The sequence below is a fragment of the Athene noctua genome, chromosome 21, assembly GCF_965140245.1.
Source record: "Athene noctua chromosome 21, bAthNoc1.hap1.1, whole genome shotgun sequence".
Classification (NCBI taxonomy): domain Eukaryota; kingdom Metazoa; phylum Chordata; class Aves; order Strigiformes; family Strigidae; genus Athene; species Athene noctua.
The window spans coordinates 2,247,802-2,262,812 of NC_134057.1; the positions used below are offsets into that span (position 1 = coordinate 2,247,802).

General features: G+C 39.8%; 1 protein-coding gene across 1 annotated transcript in view; it reads right to left on the minus strand.

The window, feature by feature from the left end:
- Positions 1 to 15,011, minus strand: part of PCDH15 (protocadherin related 15) — a 448,489-nt gene that overhangs the window by 78,019 nt on the left and 355,459 nt on the right. The window contains exons 24-25 of the mRNA XM_074924175.1: positions 4,232 to 4,341; positions 3,290 to 3,430 (exon numbers count right to left, since the gene is read on the minus strand). Coding sequence (XP_074780276.1) covers positions 3,290 to 3,430; positions 4,232 to 4,341 — 251 coding nt within the window. The remainder of the gene's footprint in view (positions 1 to 3,289; positions 3,431 to 4,231; positions 4,342 to 15,011) is intronic.

A 15,011-nucleotide genomic window follows, 5' to 3' on the forward strand; every position in this document is an offset into this window, starting at 1 on the left:
AGTGATTTAGTTAGCCAGATAGTTGTAAAGTATTTTAAAAATATACATGTACCAAATTTTGTAGGCATCCATCCAGCACGGTGCATATTCAAAACCTAATACATGCCGTATACTCATGGAATTCCAAACACCTACAGCAGGTGCATGTCTTCCTTTAAACTGGACCAAATTCAAACTCCAGTCATTACCAAGTATCCCTGGATAAAATAATTTAGCCATCACCTTTTAAAAACTGCTGCCCAGTTGGGAGAACTGCTCTAGTGCAGACTGTGAGTCAGAAGAGGGATACAGAGGCCACTGCTTCCCTGACCAGAGAGGTCTGCCCAAAAACCTCTGCTGGAACCTGCTGACTACCTCGTCTGTTCATCCACGTCAGAGAAAGAGTTGAAAAAATTCTGTATGCTGCACAGAAGCCTTAACTCCTTGCTGCGTATAGCCTGGACGCATTTTACAGAACATAACCTTAACGGGACCTCTCCCAGACACAAAGAAATGCAGTCAGCTGGCACTACCTCTCTGTGTCCCTCTCCAGACACATCACCCATGGTGACTGTAACAGCACACAGAATCCTACATTGCTGCTAATACAATTACATTTCTGACAACTTAATAATCCCTGTGTGTAACACCACACACACACTCAATTCTTTCTTAAGGAAGAAGATATTTCTGTGATAACACACGCTCAATTTCCAAATGTCTTCTGCTGATTATGTAGCACTGGAAAGCCTGATATTTTAACTGCTGCACCCTGTACAATGTCTCAGGCTATAGTCTATTGACCAATTTTATTTAAGCCTATTAAGTCTAACACCTTTAAAAACTTTAGTAATCTGTAAGCAAGTTTTCATGAAGTACCGATTTCAGTGTTGAAAGCAGGTTCTGCAGTAGTATCTTTATACAGAAGAAACAGACTTGTACCCTGTTTAAATTACTATCCTGAAAAATCTGAATTTTGGTCTCTAATCTATACACAATACTCAGGCATATGCACCAAACTGGCATTGAAATAACCTAGACATGAGTTTCCTAATATTCATGGCTATTATTGTAACCATGGGAACAATAATTAGAAGATTAATTATAGAGAAAAAACAGTAATATCAGTCAGTTAGTTATGAGTGGCCCTTCCTTTGTAACCCTCAGACTATTAACTCTATGGATCACAACCAGCAGTGTGGGAAAGACTCTTGTCTGTCATGGAACAACTTTGTCACCTTTGACAATAACTGGGTGGCACTTCGGCTCTCTGCCTGCCAATATGCCAGACAAATAGCCCAGAGTGAGAGCAAAAGCATAAAAGCTGACAAAGCTCCCTGCAGCAAAGGAGAAAAAGGGATCACACTGTGCTCTGAGTCCTAATTTGCCCAGTGCTCTCTGTGCCTGGGCTTAGGCACAACGAATTACCTCTTACTCAGGGCAGGTGGAAAGGTGACAGTCTAGCACTGATGACAGATGAAAGACCGATGGAAATTTTTTTGCCCCTGGCTTGCCGTGCAGAGCTCCTTGGAAACAGAGATCAAAACAAAGTCTGTGGCAGCACAATCCCTACAGCATCATGCTGCCAGTAACGCTTTAAAAGATGCACCTGAACTAGCTCATTATAATACTGGGGGCTTCCAAAAATTTTAAGAAGGTTTTATTATGTACACACGTTGTTAAGTGCCCAAATCTCACTGATGTTTAGGAACAGCCTGGTACTGGCATTTTGTTTATGGTATCTCCCCCCAGCATGTCTCCCTGGATTGACAAGTCACTAAATATTGGTTATCTGCATAAAACTGAGGGCTGAAGTAAATTTGAACTCCATTTGAATTTCATGGTTTCCAAATAGCAATGGGACGTTCTTTTTTGAATTAATTATATGCACACATCAGTCAAGAGCAGGTACCCAAACCCTGCCCTCAGAGGGTGCAGCAGGACCCCTCGGACAGACATTTAAAAAGGAAGGAGGCTGAAGTTTTCCCCTCAACCTATTAGTTCATGGGGGTGGTTTTGGTCAGGACAAAGCCTGCTGTTTTCCAGTGCTGGAAGGTATGATTAGCACTGGGGGAAGTGCAGAGGAGATAAAAGCTCCAGCCACCTGCAACAGCTCTGGCCCACAGCTCATACTGGAATGACTGTGACTGCAGAACAATGACTTAAACTTATATTCAATTTGAGATGAAAGGAGGTAGTATTTTCATAGCCTTTAAACAAAGGTTCAATTTCTTGCTGCCCTTTTCTCAGTGCAACAGTCTACTGCTCTGGGCTTATTTTCATTGCATCCACGATGCTCCTTAGCTAGAGCAGTGCAAAACTGAGACTCACAGAGAGCAAAGATACTGAAAAAAAAAGATTGAGACAACCACCACAGTCTGTGTACCAAAATACTTTTTGGTACAAGGTTGGTTTGTTGTTTTGTTTTTTTTTTTTTTTTTTTAATTAGGGCCCAACTGTGGCTTAAATATGAAGTTGTATAGGATGGTATAGGGCACGAAGTGAGCCTGATGTTTGAAAGCCAGAGTTGCCAGATCTTGTCCTTATGGGGAGGATGATAAAAAATCATCAAAAGACCTTTCAAATTACCTTTATTAGAAAAAGAAAACCATTAAAGGGAAAAAGAAAACCATTAAAGGGAAAAAGAAAACCCTTACCACGAGACAGAGCCAAAGCAAAACAGCTTGTAAATAAACTCCTTCCTGCCTAGAGATGCTGCAAAGAACCCTCTTGTGTTTGTCACAGCGGGTCTTTGCCTCCAGTTTGCTCTCAATCAGGGTTGCAATAAACTCCACACAGACCCCTCAGGGGTGCTGAAGGAGTCTTTTTCTCCCTGTCACCCTTGCTGTGTGCCTGCTCCCCATTCTTTTCAGTAGTGTCCCAACATTTGCTGTAATATTACAAGCCCAGCAGGGAGGATGTCTGTATTTGGGCTGTATAATGTGTTTACGAAAAAGTAACTGTGACTTTCCGTCACAAAAAGCCCTAATTATACTGAAAATGTTCAGTTTGTGCCATCAACTCTCTGCTTGTATATAAACATGACTTCTGCCTGTATCAGGGAGGGCTGCAATGATGTAACATTGACATGACTTGTGAGGATTTAGCTCAAGACTAACCAGTTCTGTGTATGGAGGGCAAGCTATGCTTGTTCCACAGAGGCACTCTCTGCTGCTCACGTACCATCATCACCGTTCTATTTCTGATAACAAAAGAAGGTCACTAGCTAGAGTGCAGTAACCAATATCCTCAAAAAACAACACATAGTTAGAGTAAAAAGAGATATAAAAATAAGGATTTTTAAACTTACTTTTGGAAGGGACACGCAGATTGGATCGTACCACTTGTAAGGAGTCTGCTTGAACTCGAAGCTCGTAACTTTTCACACTTTCATAATCCAGAGATTTTTTAACTGTGATCACACCTGTTCTGTTATTAATAGCAAACACATCTGAAACCCAGCAAAAACAGAAGTAACTTTCTAAGACACATAAACTCTTTTTTTTTTTTTTTTTAAATGCCTAAGTGCTTCTATTTTGGTGATGACACTATTCTCTGACACTGTCTTCAGAAACTTGTTCCCATCCCTCCCTCAGGCCTCTAGAAGCCCATATAACTCCTCTTTGAAGCTGTCGTCAGAGGAGCACAGCAGCTGAATCTGACCTGGGGCTGGAATAACCAACCTGAGGACACGCTGGCAAGAGCAGACAAGAACAAACAGGCCATTCACAAAAAAGAGGATAGGACAGGGAATTCTTCCACATCCCTCCAAATAATTTAGTGTAATTTCACTTAGAGATTTCAAGGTGGATCATGGAGAATACTCGAGATGGATGCAAATGCAGGAGTGATGTTTTGTATAAATATCAGGCTCTAATCTAATACTTGTGGCTACAGTATGACAAGGTCTATAATGCCTTAAACCAGATTTCTGATCAAGTACAACTCCATCAAAGCTATTTATATACTATTTCAGAATGCCATGGATTCACACCATGCGGCACCGATGTGAATTTTCACATCGCTGAGAATTCCACTGTATTTTAATTTTTATTGTCATTCTGCTAACTCATCTGATCTTTAGCTGATCTCTAAAGGCTTGATAATGGCAGTCCTTCCTGCTTGTACAGATGAGGTGGGATTTCAGCTCAGTTCACCTCAGCAGCTTTATTTCTAATCACTGTTTCTTGAAGACTTCTGATGCACACACTAGGCTCAGCATAACCACTAAGACCGAAATACTGGCACTTACCCTCTTCGTTTCCTGAAACAATTGTATATACAATTGTCTGGTTCAAGGCAGCTGCTGTAACAACTGTGACCACAGTTCCTTTTGGTGCACTTTCACTCACTGGAGGGGGTCTGCAGAATTGAACAGAAGTATTTATTACCTTTCAGTTGCCTGAACACCAGATTACTGAAATTTATTCCTCAGGTTAGCAATTTCATCCATCTGCCTAAAGTGAGAGGATATGTTATTACAGAAAGGATATGTTATTACAGAAAGACATATTAAAAAGGCAAAGGTTTAACCTTTGCCTCTGCAAATTCAAAAAACAGAAGTCTAACTGACAAGAGGGGACAATATAAAGATATAACAGTTCTTTGATATGAAAAATGGAAAAACAGGGAATAATGAGTATAAAAAAAAACCCAGAAACACAAGAACCACCACAGACTGATAACGTGCAAGCAAAATTTAGAACATAATAGCTCTTTTATAATACTCAACTGCTACTAAGAAAACAGAGTAATCTATCAGAAATGCATGCAGGAAAATTAATTCATGAGTAAGCCTCTATCATTTAAACAGTAAACACTTTAAAGCCACCTCCATGGGAATTTCTACTCTTCAGAAAGATCCTAAAGTTTTCCTGCCAACTCATTTGGTACTAAAAGCCAAGATGCATTTCAGGAAATCAACTGCAATCCAAGTACACATACATATCTTTTAAGAGTTCAATAAACTGTTTCTGATTCACTGAGCACCAATTCATGTAAAGAAAAGGAAAAAAATTACACTGCTAACACATTGGTATCTCATGTTTTTTGTACCCTACAAACACTGAAAACCCAGCATCTCATATTCAGCATAGTTTCATCATGTGTAAATAATGAGTTTCCTCCTGAAACACAACAAAGAGATAGTTCACTCCTTCTCTTCTATTGTTCAAATGTTATCTCCTCAGAAAAATGTTATGAGTAACATTTTGAGATGCTGTTTCCCCTCAAGGAAACTGTAACTGCTTCAGAATGAATGAAGAGTCTGTGTTAATGCATTTAAAACTGCAATCTAAACAATTTCAACAAGGAACAAGACTTGACCTAATCTCAAATCAAACGTTCAGATTTTCATCACAGCAAGTAAAGGCTGAATTCATGCTTAAAACTATTCATGCTAGTGAACAAATGCATTTGAAAGGACATTTTTGCACTCATCCATAAATGCAGATGCATCTTTATTAAAACTAGCAGTATCCAGACATTTTCCATTTCAAAAAATTACACTCATTTAGTATATAACAAAATAAAAGCCAGATGAGGATATGTTGAGATAGGCTCCTAAACAGGAGTAGACTTTAAGAAGTATTTCAGTTATGCACTAATCTTCAAAGTTTTGGGCAGAATCTACACTTGCTTTCATTTCAGAGAGTATTTCATGACTTCCCTCTTTCATCCTTCTGGTATTTTTCAAATACTCCCCCCCTCCTACCACATTTTCCCATTCTCAGCACAGAAAACTGGAACCCAAGGTTGTAGTCCTAACTATTGAATGCAAATCTTTGCCATCACACACCAAGAGACCAATGATCTGCCCTTGATCTCTGCCTTACATTTTGTTTGGGAAGACTATTGGTTTGAACGCTCTAGAAAATGTTCTAGATAATGAGACTGAATATATAGAACTGAGTTTAAAAACTTCAGCAGGTAAATTATTCATTTTTGTTTAAAGTAAAAAAAAAAACGAAAAAAAGAGACCTGAGTAGTTTGGGTGATGATGCCTGTTACACGACCTCTTGCCCTGGAGATGATGCACTTGCCTTTGTGTTTTGCACCTTCGTGCAGCAGTTGCCTTCTGCCTACAGGAACGTTGGTCAGAAGTATAACCTATACTTCTGCCTCTTCCCTCCCTCCCTCTGCTGTTCAGACTGCCTTCACCCTGACCCTAGACTCTCTGACTACTCCCTTACTTTGCCCTAAGGGTTATATTTCTCTCGCTCTTCCTGAGTTCTTGCCCTCAGCTTAATCCAATTATGGCACCATATTGCTGGCTTGACTGCTCATGCTCTGGGTTATACCACCTGTAAAAAAGATGCCAAATGCAAACCATATCCCTGGCCCATAGGGCTAAAATGCACTTTTCCTCCCCTTCTTGTAACATTTTCCATTGTTTTATTTATTTGTTCTGTTTTGCTTCCTGTGGAGAGCCCAATCTGTCTTAAATTAAACCACTGTATCTCACTTAGCATGGTGAGGTATCAATTTTTCCAAGTATCCCTAGGACTTCCACTGTACAAATAAGGGGGAGAAAACACTATTCCAAGGCCGAGCCACACTGGATCATGTAATAGTGACTGTACTGAAACACTGACCTCCCAATTTTGCAGAAAAAGATGATGATAAGTTCACATTTCCTCAAAGACACATTCACAGAGCAGATCATTCTGGCTCCCACCCTTCTGCCTCAAGTGTGCTATCCGCAGTAGAAATAAAATTCATTATTACTACCTGATTTATTCAGCTGCAAAACTAGTGCTATAAAATGCTTATTAATGCACATGTTGCAAATGCAAAGGTTAATCTTAGAGACAGGAAAAAAAAGCTGTCAAATCTGAAAGCAGTTCAAGCTGTAGCTCTTTTGATGAGGTCAGAGATGCAGGCCTGTGAGGAAAAATAAAGATCCTTTCTATGCTGCATTATATATTGTTTTCTTTTTCTTCTGAAAGTGTATAATTTGAACAGAAACCCTCATGACTGTGTATACACAAACACTACATTTCATAGACTTTCAGTATATTCTTTTAATGGAAATGGCCTTGTAACTTCCCCTCTGACATAGCTGAATTCAATGAATTGACAAATCAATATCAATTAGCAAGTGGATTTGTGTTTGCTATGAGAGGCTACAGAGGGAGTGGACAGAGAACTGCCACAGTATTGATTTCATTTCCCTGATTTAACTACAGGATCAGGTTCAACGGGAGCAATGCATCAGCTGAATTAAAACATACAGCTGGTCTCTTTAAGAACATTTTGCTGAACTGTGGAGAAGTGAACATGCAAAAGACAAGGGTATTCAGCTGACAATATACTGTTCTTTATCCAGTATTACAAGCTCTAATAAGCTCTCTTTGGGGATAAGTTCATTGTTTTCCAATTTCTGAATGACTAAGATGTACCAGAGTGCTTTTTAAATTTTTTTTTTGTGGTAGACATACTATTTGTAGCCGTTTTAGGGAACAGGCAAGGGCGTTTTTATGCAATAATTTTGCATTACCGGATGATAAAGGTTGATTATTTTTGTGAGAAGAGGTGACACTAGCAAAGCGGTGCAATCTAGTCCAAGCCACCCAGAGAAGGCTGAGAAAACCGACAGTGTAGTGAAAGGCAAAGGTACTGCGTGACTTCAGCACACGATTAAGATTCAGAGTGTCTGAAGGTATTTTTGTCTGATAATGTTTGCAACACCTTATTGAGTCTCTGAGCGCAACTGCCAATACAGTAATTACCCTGCCAGCCACAGGCTCTGACCGTACCTGACAGTACATTTCTGTCCCTGTCACCTGCGTGGGGTTGGCATGCCATTGCCTTACAGAGCAGTGCTGGCTGACTTGAAATAAATGAACCTGTTTCTCTCAAAGCTTCTGAACAAAACACCTTCTCAAAATATGTGATTTCTAATGTCCTCCCCAATACTTACATGCATGGGTATCCACATACCATCGCTGAATGTAAGAAGTCACTGAATGTAAGAAGACCCTGTGAATTAACGTGATAATCCACTTGCACCCCACAAATCTTAGGGTGAAATAGGATAAACAGCAGTTAACATACATTTTAGCCACCTTGCTGCAACTCCGTCTACCCATAGTCTTCATTTTTCCTCCTGAATACTTCCTTTTGCACAACCACAGTTTGACCATGACAAAATAAATATATTTCTATACCGATGTTTTTTCCATTCACATGCTATTTTTCTGTAACTGTCACAGCAATGTGCAGCTCAGGTTGGTCGATCCTCACTTTAATGTCTTCACAGAAATAGTAAAAGGTATCTTGTCAGCATCCAGGATGGGAAGGATGCCAGAAGAGCCCCCCCATCGCTGCGGTGTGATGAAGATGCTGTAGGATCCCCATACTTGCCATGAAGCCACTCAACCTGCCCAAACCCTTCCTGCCAAGCTGTGGGGTGTAACAGGGGCACGAAGGCAGCAGAGTGTAAAAAAGGAGCAGCCTCAATCACTTTGTGCCATGCTGAGATAAGATTGGCATCTGATGGCCTCGGATTTGGGAAGAACAAAGTCATTTAAAATTGACAAAAATAGATGTTCAATAATAAAGTCTTCTGTCCCACTCTTCTGATTTAGTTACCCCTGAACAAGTTTAAGATTTACCTTTAAGATTTGAGGGCTCTATTGCATTGCTTAGTGCTTCATCATGAAACCGTGCCCCAAAATGTGTTGGCCCCATGGAAACAAAAAGCAACCCCAAACCAGAACAACAGGATTGAAGTCGTTATTTATACACAAAACCACAAAAAGGATACAAGTTGTGAAAGAATAATATTTTTAAATTTACTATATCTCAGTTATCCATACCTTGATCAGAGGGAGAAATGGAGACTGAACACGTATCAAATACATTTCATGATGTAATTATTTTTGATGTCCAAAGTGAAATATTAACTTTTCCTCTCATTTTCTATCACTTTTTTCCCTCTACTAAACATGTCAGACTCTCATCCATTTTTCAATTTGCCTGATATTCAATATGCTTTAAATTCACCATGAAACTTTTCTATCTCCACAAGTATAAACATGAGATTTAATCAAAAATTAAATTTAAAACGAGCAAACCCAATAATAAATTGGAAAATTGGTTTAATACTGAAGTTTAATGGTATGATGTGCGTGTACTCTGCATTAGACACTTCAGTCAACTCTATTTTGTGGATTGTATTTTAGTTCATGAAGGTCCATAAGCATACCTCAGATCATAAAATTTTTTTGGTTTTGTTTTTTGTTTAATTACACTGCTAAGATTCTTAGCTCAACTTGATGAAAACGTCATTTGGACCTCTCCTGGTAAAATCATCTCCCTACCGTCTCTCACATTGCAGTTTCTTAAAGTGTTTTGGCCTTAGCTGCTTTTAACACTCAGGGGCATTTTACCTGAAGCTGTTCCACTCTTTTCTATCTGAAACACGTTTCTGTACAGTATACCCACTCCTGCACAGACTCTTTTCATCCAGCTTCTCAAGGGAAGTGATTTCATTTGGTTTATTGTCTGACTGATGCTTTGTATTAAACAGAAGCTATGTAAGCCATTAAAAACAACGGAATTTATGTGTTTTTCTGGAGAAAAGTCAAGTGTCGACAGAGCACTAGTGACCAAAATGAGGAGAGCTAACAGTGAAGTTACACAGAAACTAAAATATCTAATGAATACTCCACAAACAAAAAACTTAAATCAGTCTGGCTATGAAGCCAAGTGTTTGTGAAAAAATGTAGAAGTTTCTAACTGGTACAGCAAAACAAACAAAGAAAACCCAAGAAAGCAAGAAGTAAACATCATGATGTCAGCTCTTTTAATCCTTTCATCATTGCAGTTAGACTGTCTTGGCTTCCTGTCCTTGCTCAAAAAAAGGACCTAGCCACATTTTAGAGCAATAATTGATCCATTTCTCAAATTTTCAGTTTCCACTAAGTGCCACTATAACAATCTGAACAGTCTGTCAGAAAGAGTGAGCATTTTTTTCTGGAAAATAACATTTTCTTCTTAATTAGATATATTTTTCAAGTGGTTTATCTTCAAAGTGTCCTGAAAAGGATCGTATATTCCTTACTGTACTTAATATCCTCACTTTCTGTCTCAATTCTCAAATTGGTTCAAGATATTCTGACCTTTTCATGGTATTTACCTCTAGAACAGATGCCAAGGGAGTCTGGACATTGTTACAGTGAACCCCTGTCATAACCTATTATTGTTTAAACCAAATGTCAAATTCTGTAACCCTGAACTCTCTGTCATCAGGCATGATGCATTTGTGCTATCCCACCAATCTTCCTAAATTAAAGCTAAGGACAGGAAGAGATGAAAATTTCTGTCAGGATTACTACAGAAGGAAAAAGGAAGAAAAAAATCCCATCAAGCACAATGTAGGACAGACTCACATGCTTGAATTAGTCAGTGGGACAGGTATCGATAGGGTCAGTTCTAAGACCAAGGATAATGCCATGGCTTTGCACTCTTGTAATACACTGTCTAAAGCCAACAGGGTTTAATACCACAGTTGTGTGTTATTTCTATTCCACATTCACATTCCAAGAGTGACTTAGTTCTACATTTCATTAAACTGCAACATGGTGTTGAAAGCTCTGACCCTCACCCTCACCAAGCACAGCAAGGCAGATTCCCTGCACAGACCTGGGCCCTGTGCCTGCCACCTCTTCTGGTATGAACAGGTAACATGCAGCTAGATTTATTTCACCGTAATATTTAATTGGGGAAAAAACCCCCAAAAATATCAAAAAAAACCCCAAACCATAAAATTAGAGTTTCCTTTTCATTTGGTAAAAATGTGAAGATTTTAATAAAATGCAATGTAGCACTACTAAAACAAGGAAAACAGGAAAAAAAAAAAGAGTGATCTTTTTATTACACTGTAATTATCTGCTAACTCACTCACTAATTTTTCAATGGCAAACCATGCTTCAGTATCTGCTGCAGAAATAATTTAATTTCCTAACTTTTATAGCCACATGCTAAAGAGTGCTTTCTTATTTTTTATTACAAACCAAATAAGTAACAGGAGAACACCTCCATAAAACATTGATTCCAAAGGCAAAATCACACGTATTTTCCTGAAGCCAAGCTGCCACTGACACATGAGGTGAATTAAAAATATATGTTGGACCCTATGCATCGTTTCTATACCTTCAGTCTGAGAAAAACATTGACATATTTTCCTCCCACCTCAGAAGTGCTGCATCAAAAATGTTGCCAGTGGTATTTCACTCTCATGTCTTTTCATTCATAAAATTTAAATGTGAATCCCATTATGGGAAAGCCAGGAGAAGCAGTGGTAAGACTTGGATAGCCTGGGAAAAGGATTATCCAAATGGATACTCTAAATCTACCATTGTTAAACAAAATACTTCTGAGGGACAGAACTAAACCCCTGTGCAATCCTGTCACAAGAAGGGGGAAATGACCCCCTAACTGAGCACTGCTTAAAATGGCAGTGAGCTCTAATAGGAAGGAAAAAAAGAAAGCTTAAAAGAACTGAGGCTTAAAGAAATACAGCTCACAACCAGCCTGATGAAAAACTAACTGCATCTATGGCAAAAGTCTATATCCTGCCACTTTGGCACACGTTTTCATTGAGGAAGCATCTTGGTTCCCTGAGTAATGTCATTTTACTTACAGGAAACAAGTTGTAACTTCTCAAATAACTTCTGAAAGCATCATGTCAGAGACAAATAAGTAAATCAGTAAGAAAATAGCTTTGAAAAACTCACTGTCGCCTATAACCCAAAAATGTTCCCTTCTCCTCCAGATCCCAGGTGTATATGGTTTGGGTTTATTTCCCCTGTTCTGCCCTTTGAACAAAGGACAGTCTCAGCTGCTGTCTTCACTTCTGAACAGAATTTATCACTCCTCATTTTTAAGGCTTTGTAGATTAACCTGTTCCTCCCCCTGGAATAACTAATTTCTCTTAATACTTGTGTTTTTCTCTCATGCATTGTAAGGAAGGATGACTGAATTAGTAGGACACTCATGATAAAAGCACAGCTGCTTCTACAAGGCCTCAGACATTCACACCATTGTGGATGCTGTTTTGTGCCCAATGGCACCTTTTTGAAGGAGACACTGAATTAAGAGATATTTCCAACATGAAATGCTACCCATAGCCCCAGTGCCACTGTGCAGGACTCCCCTTTTCCTATTTTACAGTGAGAATAACTGACAGAACAGCAGTAAATCAGAGAACGGGGAAAAGCCTCTCAGAACAACGCTTCCAATAGTCTCCATAATTTTGTTTTGTGAAATCATATAATACATAGCTGTTTGCCTGGATTATATCTGCTCGCAGTATTGGCAGATTTAATTAAGTGGAAAACATTACAAGCTATCTTCTACTGAGCGAGCAAGAGGTCCACATGTCACAGAATCCCACTTTTTAACCACAACACATTTTACAGTAGAGTGTTGTTGCTAATAGAGAAATAAAATGCCACACTACATTTACATCAAGTAATAGCCTCAAATTCACAACTTCACATATTTCCTCATAAATTAGAACCAAACTTCAGATTACCATACAACTGGACACATCTTTTCAAACAGGTTGGGGACCTATAATGCAATGCTAACAGAAGCTAAAAGTTTCCAGTATTTTCCTTTTTCTGCTATGAAATGGCTGAACACCTGTTTAATGTGCCCACAGGCAATAATTAGGAACCAATGATGCTGCTTTTGGTTAACATTTCATTTCCTGCTACAGCAGCACTCTGCTATTAGAAATGACCTTCTAGTTGCAGAAGATGTGATATTTATTAATTAACAAAATAAGAAAAAGATCCCAAGTCCCTCTGAACTTTTATTTTCTAGAAACGAGAATGAACTCATAAAGAAGACAGGCTTGCTAAAAAAAAAATCTCTTTATATTCATCTGAGGCTCACTTCACATCTGGTCTTCACTGTTCCATAGTGCTACTAGTTATGATCTGTTAATTAAGAATTTAAATGCTGCCATTACTTGTTTGGAAGAAATGGAAACTTCTGGATCAATTACTTGCTCTGGAGTTCAATCAAGATGTGACCTGGGTGGAGCCATCAGGACAAGAGAAATAATAGCTTGGGAAAGGAGCACTCAAAACAGCTGATTTGATTTTCCCAAGCAAGTGGTTTCTTGCCAGAGACGTGGCTGTTTTGTCAGCACTAAGCAGAATGAGATCAAAGTCAGCATTAAAAACCTTAATAAACTGTGCAAATGGCCACAGCCTGCTTTGGGCAGCGATGCAGCAAGTCTCATGTGCCATGTGCTGGCACCCCCGTCCTCATCATCTTGTGCCCAGCAGCCCCAGGCCCTTGCTCTCCTGTCACTTCGGCTGGGAAGAGGCAGCTCAGGCCCTCTCCGTACCCCTCTGACAACTGCCCCATCCATCAGGTTTGGCGCTTGTGCCTCGTTCTGCCACCAGCACTTTGGAGAACCAGAAAAATCTGACTGACTGCCAACCACCCCGCAGGGAGGTGCAGCGAGAAAAGCATCAGCAGCAGTGTCCTTCCCCAGCAACAAAAGGTCAAGTGGGCTCAGAGGTGGACTAGCCATTTACAATTAAATGTCTGCATGTTATAGGCTTTTGATTCTTTCTGATTTTTGCCTCTTCACTTTTTGTGTTTTTGTGGAACAAGCAGATAATGCTTGGGTTTGGAAAACACTTTATTTAGCAGGCACTGCTGCTGTCAGCTCTCTCAAAGTTGTATTTAATATCCATGACAAAGACCCAAGTAGAGAAGGATCCGCACTGGTAATACAGTTAAACTCTGCAGCTTCAGAATGAAGACCCAGGCTGGGAGCACTGGGATCACTTGCAGTACCAGCTCAAGGGTGGTGAAGGCAGTTCGGTTCGCGTCTAAGGGGAGAGATATGTGGGGCCTGCAGTGTATTGGTGTCCCCAGAAGATGCTCATGTCCAAGGAGCACTAGACATGGATCATTTCACCCTGACTAACCATGCCAACGGCCTGCAAGCCCCTGGGTGGCACCTTCACAAGCTGCTGGACCGGATCCTGCAGACCTGTCGGCTGATGCTGCTCTGCTCCTGACAGGGTAGGAGTGCTCGGAGGAGGAATGTCCCCCCGCATTGCTGCACCCAGGCTGCTGGATGCTTGGGCTCGATGTGCTAGTTCCCACTAGAAGAGTTGACTAGTTGCAGCAGCTATCTTCCTGATGTACCTTAGTGGTCATCTATCTCAGTCTTTAGGAAGGAACTATATTTTATTACTCACTTGTCATAAAGCAACTGCTCCATGGTGTACTTTATGTTTCTCAGAGCTCTTAACTCCCCTTTGTTTTTTATACATATAGCGTAGCAGGATTTAGAAGTATCCACTATAATCTACAATCCAAACAAAGAAGGTGGGGGGAAAAAGAGACTAATTAATTTTCCCCCGATTATGGAATAATGCAGAGGGAGAGCCAGTGAATAAAATGCAAATCTCTGACTCTCATCTTCATGACTGCTGCCTCCTGCAGAAGTGACTTTAAGATGTAGTTAAGACTCAATCAAAGCCTCCCTTAGTATGAAGAGGACTCCAAGCAGAGACCCTAACGCGCTGGTGCACTTCTGACAGAGCAGAGAGCTGTCAGACCAACTGCTCAAGGCAGTTACACTTTTATCTCCCTATCTGCCTAACACAGCTATGCCTTTTTGATCATGCCATCTGGGCCCCTCTCTCCTATTTTTTGTATTTATTTCTGATTTTTAATACATGCTGCAACTGCTAAGGCAGCTTTATTCTGTAAAACCGTTAAACTGTGACCTTCTTCTAAATATGCAGAAATTAAGTTTGTAAAACAGCTAGGAAACAATGCTGGTATCATCCAGATTATGGTAATTACACAAGCAAAGATCAATACTAATCCACTCTAAAGCCACTAATTCTCAATCCTTCAGAAATCCTAGTATCCACATCCAACAGTTTATCATTTTGCAAGCAGCACCATTACTCTGTATGGACATTTACCCTAAAGACAGACTTATGACAACTGTAAAATAAAGTTATATGAAACCTGCCAGTTTCAGC